This window comes from Mesocricetus auratus, unplaced genomic scaffold (assembly GCF_017639785.1).
Source record: "Mesocricetus auratus isolate SY011 unplaced genomic scaffold, BCM_Maur_2.0 Super-Scaffold_100009, whole genome shotgun sequence".
Taxonomy (NCBI): Eukaryota; Metazoa; Chordata; class Mammalia; order Rodentia; family Cricetidae; genus Mesocricetus; species Mesocricetus auratus.
Window position 1 is genome coordinate 43,338,652 of NW_024429193.1, and position 14,750 is coordinate 43,353,401.

At 33.7% G+C, this 14,750-nt stretch overlaps 1 protein-coding gene across 8 annotated transcripts in view; it reads right to left on the reverse strand.

Moving 5' to 3' along the window:
- Col11a1 (collagen type XI alpha 1 chain) overlaps positions 1 to 14,750 on the reverse strand; it is a 189,704-nt gene that overhangs the window by 32,508 nt on the left and 142,446 nt on the right. For all 8 annotated transcript variants that reach the window (XM_040752004.1, XM_040752002.1, XM_040752003.1 and 5 more), the window contains 8 exons: positions 13,923 to 13,976; positions 12,017 to 12,070; positions 10,699 to 10,752; positions 6,492 to 6,545; positions 5,800 to 5,907; positions 4,877 to 4,930; positions 4,258 to 4,311; positions 3,077 to 3,130 (listed from right to left, as the gene is read on the reverse strand). In XM_040752004.1, the coding sequence (XP_040607938.1) occupies positions 3,077 to 3,130; positions 4,258 to 4,311; positions 4,877 to 4,930; positions 5,800 to 5,907; positions 6,492 to 6,545; positions 10,699 to 10,752; positions 12,017 to 12,070; positions 13,923 to 13,976 (486 nt within the window). The remainder of the gene's footprint in view (positions 1 to 3,076; positions 3,131 to 4,257; positions 4,312 to 4,876; positions 4,931 to 5,799; positions 5,908 to 6,491; positions 6,546 to 10,698; positions 10,753 to 12,016; positions 12,071 to 13,922; positions 13,977 to 14,750) is intronic.

A 14,750-nucleotide genomic window follows, 5' to 3' on the forward strand; every position in this document is an offset into this window, starting at 1 on the left:
AAGCAATAAGGTTCCTTGACAAATACAAAGTCTTGCAGCAAAAGACTTCTATGTAGAAAATCAATGAATTTTTGCTGAATTTTTCCAAAATTTTAAAGAACTAAGACCAATTATCCAGAAACTATCCCTAAATTAACAGAAAGGAACCTAACTCATTCTCCTGAAGACTCCATCACAGAAGGACTATTGAACATATAATTCAGCAAATGAGAAGATTAAAAATAAAAAGATGTAGTATTATTGACAATCACTGATAAACTTGATAGAGATGATAATCAATGATAGAAAAAGATGAAAACTACAAACAAGAAAATTACCAAGGAAGTAAAAATCTGAAGTAAAAATCTACCATACTGACAAAAATCTATCAAGATATCAATAATGTTCTTCATAGAACTACAATTAATCCCACAATACATGTAAAAGCACCAAAAACCTCTCAATAGCCAATAAATGCTGATCATAAAACACAGGCCTAACTTCAAATCATACTGAAGTGTCACCGTAACCAAAACAGCATGACATAAAAAAGTCAGACCAGCGGAATGTATTAGAGATCTCAGGAGAAAGCCAGATATCTACAGATAACCAATGTTAAACAAGAGGTCAAAATAAGACATTTTTAGAAAGAATAGCCTTTCTTTTTTAACAGTGCTAGAAAGAATATTGAGTATTGACTCATAAGTATCATTCCATACAAAAATCATCTCAGGCTAGATTACAGACCATAAAATAAAACTCAACATATGGAACTACTTGAAAGTTAAATAGCAGGAACACTTATAGACATCTGAGTAAACAATTTTTGGATAGTTGCCACTACACAGGAAAGTAGAAGTAGACAAATGGCATAATATTAAATAGAAAGGCTTCTACACAGCAAAGAAAACAATCAATAGGATATATACACAGGACATAGGAGGGAAAAATATCTGCCAACTATTTGACAAAGTATTAAAATGCATAGCATAAAAGAAACTGTGCACAGCAGTAGTAACAACTACCAAATGAGAGCTTGGATTAAAAATGGGCCTATGATCTGAGTGGACATTTGTCAAAAGAAATTTAAATGGACCACAGATACTTTCAAGATGTCCATGAGGTAAATGTACAACAAAGTCATAATGTGGTCATATACTCCAGTTAGAATGGCTGTTATACAGAAAAAGGAACAGTAATACATTGTTGCAGGATTTCCAAACAGTGTGTCTATGTGGAAAACAGTGCGGAGGTTCCTCAAAAAGGGAAAGTCTAGATCTAACGTATGTTCTCATATTCCCTTACTGATTCTATTTCCACAGGGAAGTATATCTGACTACCAAATGATTCCTGCATTCTTTATGATCCTTGCAGCACCACTTATGACTAAGATATGGAACCAACAGACAGATTAACATCTACAGAAAAGGTGGCGATTATATTTGGGAGTATTAGTCAGCCATACAGAAAGGTAATATCCTCTCATTTGTGAGAAACTGAATGGAATTGGAGGACATTATGTCATGTGAGACATAGCCAATTAAACACAAATGGCTCTTGTCCGCACTTATCCATAGAGGCTAAACTGAACATAGGATAGTTATTACAAAGAAGAGTGGAGGGAGAAGGATAAAATATTACTAGTTAACAGATATGAAAACAGAGGTAGAGATAAAAACTTTAGCTATTATCAACATGACAATAGTAGCTGTGGGATGGCTATAGTTCACAGTAACCTAGTATACAGTCTATGAACATCTCAAAGGCAGAAGCTTCAAATAGAAGATGTACAGGTGCAGAAAATGTCATTAACCTGTTGTATAAATGCATATAACAGGTATGCATTAAAATACCAAATTTTATTTCATTACTACATGAACTTATTATTTCTAATTAAACTAAAATATTAAAAATCTCTTTGGTTGGGGACATCCTTGTAGTTCTCTGGACATTTCCCTAGTGCCAGATTTTTCTTTAAACCTATAATGGTTCCCTCTATTATGGTATCACTTTTTATTTCTCTCCTCTATTCTTCCCCTGACTCAATCTTCCTGCCTTCAAGATCAGGCTGGAGAGACCCACAAAAACAGCTGACCTGAACAAGGGGGGAGCAAGGTCTGGGCAATCTATGGGGCCTTTGGTAGTTGATCAGTATTTATCCCTAGTAAACAAATGAACTTTGGGAATCTACTCCACAAAGAGGGACATATGGAGGAGGGTCTAGGCCCTGCTCCAAATGATATGACAGACTTTAAAGATCCCCCATGGAAGGCCTCAGGCTCCTTGAGGATTAGAAAGAGGATAAATAGAGGGCTGGTGAGGGGCAGGGAAGAGGGGATGGAGAGGCAACTGAAATTGACATGTAAAACAAGCTTGTTTCTAATTTAAATAAAAAATTGAAAAAACACCCTTTTTGGTTCTATTGGAGTCAGTATTTTGGTTTTAGTAATATTTTACATCTATTTATTTATTTTGTTTGTCATTATGTGTACAGAAGAGTGACTATGGTGGTCAAAGCCAAAGGAAAACCTGCAGAAATCAGTTCTCTCATTTTGTCATGTGGACCTGGGGAACTGAACACAGTACATCAGGCTTGCTGGCCAGCACTTTTACCTGCTGAGACATCTCACCTCCACAGAGACAATTAGTGTGACTGATTTTCTGCTATAGTCCTTTTCAAAAACTCGCTTTCATGAAAAGCAATGTTTCCAAGTTCATGAAATTTGACAACATATGGCCATCTACAATATAATAGATGCTCACTCTCAATCTTCTGATATGGATTCAAGCTTTCAAATGTGTACACTAAGCTTTGCACATTTCTCCCCCTTGGGGAATACCAGAGTGCTGGAATGGGAACTGTTTAACAGCAGTCAACATTTGCTCAGAGAAGCAGGCAACTCTCAGTGAGGAGTTGTTTGATTGATTCAAAGTGTGACAGAAAAATAGTTCATATGTACTCTGAGTGAGTGAGGATTTTGACATACTGAAGAAAGCGGTTAATTTTCAGCCTCAGATATAGCCAAGAACCTGCATGGATAATACCAACCTAAACATACAGGGAACAATTCAAATAAAGAATGAAAAAAAAACTTACCCTCTTTCCAGGAGGACCTGGTGGACCAGCCTCACCAGATGGACCAGGGGGACCCTAGAAATGAAGACAGATATAAATGTAAAATGACAATTTGATGAGCTGGGCATTTTTCAGAGCCAATATAATGTCTCCCAATATGAATTGACTCTCTTCTCATTTAGGCACATCTATCTTTCCTAAAAACCTCAGCCCCCATTCAGAGACCTGAATTGCTTCTACATATCCCCAAGGTGAGCTGCTAAACTCATTTGGCAAACTTCTTCATGGATATAGGAAAGTTTTTCAAATTTCCCTGTAGAAACCTATGCCATTAAAAATTCAGTAACAGGATTCAGCAAATACCCAACATATATATGTATAAGCCATATTATAGCCTACAGCTGTGAATTTACTACCTCTAAACTTCTTCTCACACAACACTTGTGGTTTTTGCTTCACTGTGTAAACCACTATGTGAAGATGTGTGTCATAAATATACCTTAGACTTCGAACACCTAAGGGATAAAACCTTGTAGGAGATTCATCTGTCTTCAAACATGTTTAAGTTAATACCCTCCATATTTTCTCCTTTCCTAAGTTACCCATGTGGCCAAAACACTTCTTTATCATTCCAAAAATAATATTAAAATGTCTACACTATAATTTCATTTAGTTGCTTGGCTGAAGTAGCATATGATGTCCAACAAGCTACTAATCTGCTATTCTTATTTTTATACTCATTATATTTAAGATGTATTGGTTTTTATAAACAAGGGGGAGTTTGGTTGTCTCTGACTCTTTTGCCCAATTTTGGGATCCTTTTTTTCCTAGACTGGGTTGCCTTGCCCAGTCTAGATTTCAGGGTTTATGCATGGTTTATTTTATCTTATGCTATGTTCAGTTGGTGCCTCTGAATGGCTTGCTCTTTTCTGGGGGGATGCATCTGGGGAAGAGGGGAGCTGGAGCATTCTAGAAGGAGTTGAGGGTGGGGAAGGCAAGCTTGGGATGAACTGTATGAGAGGAGAATAGATAAAAGAAATTAAGAAAAAACAAGCTTCTAAACATATGACACACTTTTGAGAACTGGATACACAATATACACAATGAGTTTTGATTGTGAAATAATGATCATTTTGAATTGTCTTTTTAAAAAATGTATGGGGATATACAGAAGAGGAAAAATAGCAAAGATTCTTGCCTACCGGTTGCCCTGGATCTCCATCTTCACCCTTGTCACCTCCAACACCATCTTGCCCCTATAATTGACAGTGAAAATTAACCCAGATATTTCTTGTTATATTTTATCATTATAAGTGTACAAAACTTACACAGACTATCTTGGTATAGTGTTGAAATAAGCTGTACTCAGATGGACAAACAAAAATACAATACTTATTTTTTGGTTAGTGGTACCTCTTCCTCTTTTCATAAATACCTGGGAAATTGATATTACACCTGACTAAGTATAAAGTGTTTCCATTGACCAGGAACACACATAATGCAGTCAAAGTAGGATTTACATAATAAATGACATTAAGAAATAAAGTCTTGAACTTTGTAATAAAAGTAGAGCTGCTACTGAGATAATTTGGAAGCTATTTGGGAACAACTTCAATAGTTGTTCAAATGAAGAGGACAGACATGTGACAAGGATGCAAGGGATACCTGTTAGATAAAACTTGTCATCAGTGTGATTTTTGTTTGTTTCATTTGGCTTTCTACCTTTAGAAGTTCGCTTATGAGAGAATTTTTTAAAATTGTTACTATAGACTGAGGGAACTGCCCTACCAAAGCATCCTTTTATTTCTCCATGATACTTACTGCAGGGCCAGGCTCCCCAGGTGGACCAGGATCTCCAGGAAAACCAACAGGCCCCTAGACAGATGTTATAAAAGGAAAATAGATGGAATAAAAATGAAGTCTCAAAATGTTATGTTTTTAGTTTAAGAAAGGAACTAAAAATGCTTGCAAACATGTTGAATGGCATAATGACTTCAGATTCACCAGAATTCCACATTTCTAATCTTCCTATTAAAAGCTAGGAAATATTGACTGAGATACTTTAACAGAGTTTAGTGAATTTTATTTAAATAAATTAGCTAACAATTTTCATTTTCAAAATTAGCCAGCTGAGAGTGTGTTTTGTAAACTGAATGAACTAACTGTTGAATACTCTTTATAATTTCAACTTGAAAAATAAATGAAATTAGGATTTTTCCTGAGCTATAGGTAGATATCCATAAGTCATAAAGCAATAATGAATGTATTTCCAAAGCCACACAATCTAGAGAAAAATAATGTTAGACTGCTGAACTATATAAAAAGTATTCATAGCAGGTGGTGGTTGTGCATGCCTTTTATTCCAGCAGTGGCAGAGGCAGGAGGATCTCTAAGTTCAAGGCGAGCCTGGTCTACAAAGAGTTCCAGGATAGCCACAGCTACACAGGGAAAGCCTGCCTCAAAAAAATAAAGAAAGAAAAGAAAAAAATATTCATTAAGAAAAAGAAAAGAACTAGGTATCAGGAATAGAGTACTTGTCTAACTTGCTAAAGGCTATGGATTTGCTCTCAGCATCACTAATTACATATGTGTATGTGTATTCATACATGAACATATGTATAAATTTGTTTCTTGTAGCTTTATATATAAAAGATGCAATATGAAAATAATATTAAAATTACAATAACAAAAAAAGAGATAAAGTGTATTTGACACATATTTCACTTTAAAGAGGACAAACTCACCGGGTTCCCTTTGGGGCCATCATCCCCTGGTGGCCCCTTAGCACCAGCAGGACCAGCAGCACCAGGAGGCCCAGCTTCCCCTTTCTCTCCTCTCTCTCCTTTGGGACCCTAAAGAACACATGCAAAAGAAATAGTTACTTTATATACTGTTTCAACATCACATTAATATAGTGGAATGAACAATTCTCCCCTTTTATAGTCTGTATTCTACATTACAAAATTTGTAAAAGAATACAAACTAAATTTATTAAATGCCAATAGCCATGAACCCTGCAAGCTAGATTGTCAAGATATTTGTAGATTGTCAAGGGAATGTAGTAGTTTTAATAGCAGTTTAATACATTGAATAATCAACTTTAGTTAACAAATGTTTATTTAATGCAGCAAGGAAATTGTTGCTTTGTTTCTGTTGTTGACAGTTCATCAAACACAATGTATATAATGAACACCTTGTCATCTTAATGATTTAACTCATATAAATGGAATATTTTAAAACTTGGATAAGAATAAAAACACAGAGTATTGTCATTTATTAAACAGTGGTTTTGTCATCGTGGTCACATTAAATAAGTTGGAAAAGAGGAGTAAAAACAAATATTCTTCTGGTTCAAATTCAATGTTCAAATATCTTAAAAAGAGTTTCTAATTATTAAATTAATCCTAGTAATGGTTCTACTACTATTAGGACTTACACTTGAGCCAGCTTCACCAGGGGGTCCGGGGTTCCCTGCTTCTCCAGGTTCACCCTACAAAGAAGTATCATATGAAGATAAGAACAAAGAAATGGTGTTTTCTATCTGTAATAATGCCTTTGTTATGGCCATCATAATTTAGATCAGCCTCTACCTTACTGTATTGCTTAAAATACTTCAAAAATCTAATAAGAAGAAAGAGAATTTGGATTAATTATCTCAATAACTCAAGTGAAGGAACAGATTAAATGCTGATTCAGTGTTGATTGACTAAATCCAGCAAATCAACCCAAGTTATGACAAAAATCAGAACATTTTTTAACAGTTTGCATTCATATGGCATCAAATTTCATATTATAATCAGGATTATTGATTTTAAAAAGAAAGTTTTTAGTACTAAACTATAAACATATTCTCTTGCTAATAAAATATATCAGCATAAATCTTGGCACTATATTAATAAGACTGTAGAATGAGTTTAGTGGAGATCAGGTGAAATATAGAATGTACTTAATCAAAGTTTTGTATTTGAGTGTTTAAATATTCTAAATTGAATAGCTGTTATGTTCTCATTTTATCAAACTAGATATTTGTCAGGTTATCTAACCATTAAAAATTGTCTAAGGGAACAGCAATCCATATTTATATAAATGTATCATGAAGGGTATCACATTTGTAATGCTTATGCACAAAGAACACTTTCCTGAGATTTAGTTACAAAATCAACTGCTAGTGTCTCCTTCTTAGAAATGCATAAAAATATAGTTTCTTATTCCTGTGACCACTTAAATGAAGGGATGCAGCACACGCACTTGCTGGCTCACACACACACACACACACACACACACACCAATGTTTCATTCAGCCCTCTTCTAACCACTCCAACAACAGTGAATATCAGCATTCTGAAATGGGTGGAATTCTCCTAGTTATTAATTATAAACACTGGTATCACAGGTCTTCCTGGCACATACTAGTGATTCCAGGTTGGCTTGAAATTTTCCATAGTAAGTACAAACATCATTCCAGGGAAGAAACTAATTGATGAAATTTCTTAGTCTTCTGAGATACACACATATTTTGAATTCATAAGGTATTCGTATAGCTGTGATGACACTACGTACTTTCCAAGAATTTCTTAGACGTGGAATTACATATAAATTTTGTCTTCCCCAAGATAAATGGCAAATATAACCTGTATTTTGAACAAGTAAAATATTGCATTTACATTATTTATGAATAAAGGGCTCATTAAACTATTGTAATATGATAAAATGATCTATCAGTAATTTGGGGGATGCCATTCACATATTTGAAATGTAACAAGTACTCTGTCATTCAAATAAAGTGTAAAATGTCCATACTAAGTATTTAATACATGGAATATATGCAACAGTAATCAAAATCCCTGGAAATACTGAAAACAAAATCTTTTTTCTTATGTGCCATTTTATCCTGTTGTATTTTTGTAGAAATTTGGAACTAGAAATAAAAGCATATATTTTCAATTCAGTATCAATTTATTTTATTCATCTCTTTCCATTTTTGTTAAAGATAAAAGAAGTGATTCTGAAAAGATTATTTGCAGTTTTCTAAAATTAATGGTAGTCAAGAAAAATGTTTAAATGGTAACATGTAAGGGTGAAAACTACACAATCTCTGAGAATAATATATCAATATTCACTTGTTTTCAGAATATTGAAATTGCCTTTATTTATACTAAAAACAAATGCATATGACATAAATCATATCTAATGAAGATAAAATCAGTAATTCCTAAAAATGACTATATTAAAATCTCTTAAGAATGGGCTGACAAAATTGCAAATAAACACAGCCATGCAACAGAATACATCATGTTACTGATGTCCATCCTATGGTATGAATAACACAAGGTGACTTACTTTATGGAAATATAATGATGTTATTTGAAAAAGCACTGGTGCATAAAGGGAATGAAGGAGTGTGCAGTTATTATGCCACAGTGTTATTGCACTCTCTGCTTATTCAAGAGTGCTTCCTGCAGAAGCAACAACAAACTGTTTTGCATGTCCAGAGTAATTATAAATTATTATTATTAAGAAAATATGTTGCTTATTTGTTCCAAGAAAATTGTTGTGGCACCTCCCATAAGCACACAGTCCATGAAGATGAGATAAAGAAGTCATGGCTCATGATTTTCAATCTCTTTTTTCCATTGTAAATGACAGTAGAAATTGCAATGAAATCAGTCAGAATTCATGTTTATGTCACAAACTTATAATTCATACCAAATTATATGATGCCACATTCTTTAAAAAGTCAAGATTAGAGTTTTCTATAATTTTTTATCATAAGGAAAAATTTTAACGGAAAATATTATCAAGTAATAAGTTTCAATTTAGATACCCATAGAATATAAAAGTCACCCCACACAGATCCTAGCACATAGAAAAGTAAGTTTAAATCAAAATAAATTTCAAATGAATAGACTCAAATTAAATTAAAAGCTAACAGTCAAATCACTAGCCTTATTGACCATTATAAAACTCAAAATTAGCAAATTGTTATTGTTTGACCTATAACCTACATGGTAATGATGTGAGACTTCGCCCAAACTACCAATATTGGCAAAATATTATCTTTCATAGAAGACAAAGTATAAATTCATATACTTGGGATTTACAATCTTCATGATATAGGTGAGACACATGAAATGTCTAGCCCTAACTCTCTGGGCAGAATCATCGCACAGAGGACATGTTCCCATTAAAGAAGATAGAGGGATTAAAGCTGGTAGGACTTTTTCAAGACAACGGTGTATTGAATACTGGTCTTGTCTTAGGCTTTTTATGCTAGAAAAATTAAACTCAACGAGAACTTTTCTTCCAAAAACTGTGTGTCTCAACATACAGCTTTCACTTATTTAAGAGTATAAGCAAAGCCCCTATAAGCAATTTTCAAAGAAACTGCATTCTTTATCCACTAAGAACTAGAAAGTAAATTTTTTATCTAATTTATTAATTAATGAGCTATTTGAACAGTGAGTCACATGCAGTTAATTATAAATACAAGAGTCAGAATGAGAAGCATCAATATAACACAGTCTAATCACATTATACTGCTTTTGGGAGGGTTAGTTCCTTTAATGAAAATAAATGAATTAGTTATAAAATAAAATGTGTCATGCCACAAATGACTTGACAGACTTCAATGATCCCTCATGGAAGGCCTCACCCTTCCTGGGGAGTGGATGGGGCATGGGGTAGGGTGGGCAGAGGTGAGCATGGGAGGATGGGAAGGAGAGGGAATTGGGATTGATACATAAAATAAGATTGTTTCTAATTTAAATAAAATTAAAAAAAGAACTCAGAGCAAGGAATTGAATCATGTTTTAAGATTGGGATATAAACACTGCAGCTATTCCTTAACAGGTAGAATAGATGTGAAATTTTACATATTTTCCCTGTATAAGATTTATGAATTAGTTTTTGTTCTTCAAAACTAGCAAATCATTTTCTTAAATGAAGTAAATGCCAATGATATTTTTCTTTAAGATTATATTAAGATGTGAGGTTGAATACATAAATAAGAAATCAAAGAATCATTTTGACATTTTCAAAAAAGGAAGACTAGATTTTTAAGATGAAATAATGTTTAACAGGGAAAGGAGCTGTTCTGAGCACAGATGTTATGGCACATGCCAAGAGCTTTGAAACGTGTCAGAGATGGGCTAAAGGCTTAGCAATGAGAAGGTGACAACAATCAGTGATTAATTGTTTTCAGATGTGAAAGACTCCTTTAGTCTGTGGCTCAGTTGTAGGACAGAGTTTCCTCTGCTTTAAATACCAAGTGTCACTAATGAAAGACACTGTAGTCTCGTCAGACATTCAGACGCTGAAGTGGAGCTTGGCATTGTCACTTTCTAATGAAGAAACATTCACCAAATCACTGTAATTAACTAAGCCTCAGCTTTTCCTGTTCATGAAGGCAGATCACGATGACTCCTACATTGCACTGAAACAGGAAATAATCTGTGTGCCGCATTCATTGCCACAGGTGTCAATACAAAGCACACATAGGCATTTGATTTCTATCTGTGTAGGTTCTAGAATAAATAATACTGGATTTGTGAATACGTACACCAAACATATTAGCAGCATGTAAAATATGCCCCATAATTATCAAAGTTCTTTATCTCTGGCTGTTTTAGCAAGCATGTCCTCACCTTATCTCCCACACCACCAACAGAACCAATAGAGCCTGGGGGTCCTTGTGGTCCCTGGGATGTAGAAAAAGAAATAGTGTTATACTTTGAATGGAATTTTCAGTTACACACAAGTATATAGAGTTTTCAAAAGAGAGCATTATATACAGGAATACTGAGCAAAACTGGGTGGAACAAGAGGTAATGGCTTCTTCAGCTTCTTCAGTTTCATTTACTAACAACAAATAATTTAATATATTAAATTACATCAGCTTTCAACTTCCCCAGTATTTGGTGCATAAGGCAAAGAGTCTTTCCAGATTTGGTCATGTATTTGGTAGTGGACACAAAATCCAATGTGTTTGCCCATGGAAAAATCAGGACAGATTTACAATAGGATTGTATACTGAATCACTGTCGGGACCGTATTTAAGAATGGCCTACTGCATTGGAAAACAAATCCCTTATAAAATGCTAGGCATCAGATTCCTTCAGGAGATTGAAAGTCCTACATCTTTTCTAGTTTACCAGCTGCTGATATCTTTTATCAGTTTTGACCTAATAAAATTAAAGGCAGGCATAAGAGGAAACAAATCCTACCCAAAAGAATGTGGACAGCAGGGAGCATCATTTGCAAAACATGAAGTCAGAAGTATATCACACAGGCCTAGAAATGTATTGAAGATAACAGTAGCATGGATGCATTATTACATTTCCACATTCTATAGCACTCCATGAGAATGCTGGACTGGCTTCTAAGAGGAATGCCTTCTTTTCTTTAAATAACTGAGAAGGAACTATTTCCTGTCAGTGAGAAAGGGTGCACAAATGTACATATTTCTCTGAATGCTTTACAGGCTAGAAATGCATGAGGTAAAACCTTTACGTGGATACATATGTAACAGATGTGTAAAGTACACACCAAGACCAATACATTCAAAGGCAATTACACACCTCTAACATCATTGCCAGAGAGAAAGCTTAAACTGAAGATTTCAATAACCATTTACAGAACATTTATCACGTATCAGCTACAATGTAAGTATACTATTCTGAACAATAGGGCTTATAATGATACAAATGATATTTTAAACAATAAATATATGTTGTGTGAAATAAGTGTCTATTTTATATCAGTGGTGAATTGTTCAGGAGAAAAGCCATTTCTTTCTTTCTACTATGAAGTGGCATGAGTAGATGACCATTGGATTCTCATCTACTTGTAAGGGTAAACCATGATATGATTATCTCCATTGTATGTCATAAACCATCTGCTAGAATAAAATGCTGGCACAGAATGTCATTTGGAATTAACTAGCATACACTTCGCAGTCCTTACATCAGCTCCATTGGGACCTTGAGGACCTCGTGGGCCAGGAGGACCTGGTGGACCCTAGAAAAGACAAAAAACAAAGCTTACCAAGATCATACACAAATGCAGTTAACACATTCATATATTAATTTAACTAAAAGGCTCATGGCTGTGAGATCACAGGCAGAGAAGACATCAGGGTTACCAATATGCAGGATGAAGACAATAATATCACATCACCCAATGAGTGAACCGTTACTCAATGATAGGAAAATAACATTTCAGAAAAAAGATAAAAGAGCAGAAAGGCAACACAGGAAGCTTATTGCTGGTACAAATTATTCACAATATAGACAATGTCATATTATGGAAGAATATATCACAGCATAAAATAATCATAACACTGGAAAAACAACAAAAAGAAAACCAAAATTAGACTAAGTTTAGAATTAGGTAATCAAGTAAAAATATTGTGAACATTCTTGAGTGTCTGAATTCTCAGGTTTGAAATTTTAACATTGGAAATAACTATTTAGCTGCCTCCGTACAATGAATCTTGTATGTCCTGAATATACATTAAAATTATCCCAGGATACATTTGTTAAAACACTTTTGACCAAAGTCCCTTACTTCTAGGTTGCAACTAAGATAGTTCAAAGTACAGAAATAAATAAAACAAGATTATATAATATGAAATAAAGATAATAGACAGTAGTTACTATTTAGTCATTAATATTTTTTAAAATCTCAGTTTAACCCAATGCCACAATTGATGCTTTCTCTAATCTGACCTATCATATGTTCAAGGAGAATGTATCAGTAACTCATGGAACTACACTACTAGATCTAGAAAAATGAATTATAATGTGTCACCTGCTGTTTCTGAGTATGACTTCGTCATCTATCTATAGTGTTTATTCCTCACATTTAGATTTGCTAGTGATAAGAATAATTTCAAAGTATGTTATATATCTAGATGTTGCTCTTAAGGTATAATAAATGTAACTTACAATTATTAAACTTCAAAATATGAATAGAACCCCATGTCCAGGTATAGGTGGTCAACACAAAATAAACTCAATGGTATTTTTGTAGAATTATTTTGGTTGTATTTGTCTTTTTCCTTATATATTTTGGTTACTGTTTTTGTGGGATTTTACGTTTTTTGGGATTTTGTTGCTTTAGTTATTTTTTTAAAGAGAGAGGACTTTGGAGTAGGCAGGTAGGAAAGAGGTGAGGAAGAGCATGATCAGAGTATATAGTATAAAAATTTTTACTAAGGTAAAAATACTAAAATATGTATTGTGAAATAAATCAAAATTGCCAACATGATGTAAGGAAAGCAATTAATATATATTCATCAAATACTTTGAGAAAATATTTCCTTATAAAATATATTTGAAAGTTTAGGTTATTTCTTTTTAAATTTTTTTATTAAAATAAATTATGCCTTAGAAACATGCATGCATGCTTCAAAGTAAAAAAGTCCTAATTAATAAAGGGAAAGAATTTGTTATACTACTTGAATTAATAATACATTCTTCACTAAATTTAGAAGTTGTTTCACAGTACAATAATTCTTTATTCCCCTTCCATAGTTATTAATTATAGAAATACGATATGAATGCTATATATTCTTTTATTTTTTCCACACCAAAGTCCAAAGCAAAGATTCACAAGATGCTAGTGTGGCATTGGATCACTGAATGTCAAATATGCACATAGCATTATTTTGACATAGAAGATAAAAGATAAATAATTTGAAATATTATCAACAGTTGATTATTACTGATGATAATTGATTAGGAAACAGAATTTAGTGGGAGAGCAGCACAACTTCACAATCATTTTGTTAACATTAATGAATTGTCATTAATATGTGAGTAGTGTTGGCATGCATGATACCATGGAATCTCTGGGAAACACAACCTACCATGGGTCCAACATCTCCATTTTCACCCTTTTCGCCTGGCGGGCCTGGCAACCCCTGCGAAAATACAATTTAAAAGAAAGTCATCCATGAATTTTAAAAGATATTTTTGAAAGATCCTGAAATGGTTAACAAAGTAAAACACTTTCTGCACAAACACAAGGACTTGGGTTAGGAGACTCAGAGCCTGTGTAACATTAGTTGCTCTTATCTGTGATAGCAGTGTTTGCAGAGAGATGGAAGGCAAAGACAAAAGAAAGCTTTGTAGCTCTCTGGCCTATTAGGCAGTAGTAACACAGCAGCAAACATTAAGACACAGTGTCTCAAACAGTAGAAGGCAGAACCAAACCTGAAGTTACCCATAATATACAATCAAACACAATGAAACATGCCTATATGTGCTCACACATACACACACTCATCACAAAGACAAAAAAAAGCTGTTAGTGCATTTACACCACCAATAAATAAATACATGTAGAAATTAATATACAGGAAAATACATATTAAAATACTTACAGTAAACTGTTTCCTACATGTTATAGAATCTGACTATACTCATAATTAAAGTCCATGTTTTGCATATTTTAAGATGAGTTTTCTAAAATAAATAAATCAATAAACACATAAAATTTGATCACACACAGCAAGCCCCCTTTCTATTTCTTTTACTCAAGTATGGACTTTTGATTTATATTTTACATTTTTCTGTTTATATTGTCCTAGTCAAGTAACAGTTTGGCAAAACTGTTTTAAAATACGTATTTCCAAAGTTACACATACCTTGTTAGACTCAGTCTGTTAACTCATTCCTGAATCTTAAAATTGAAC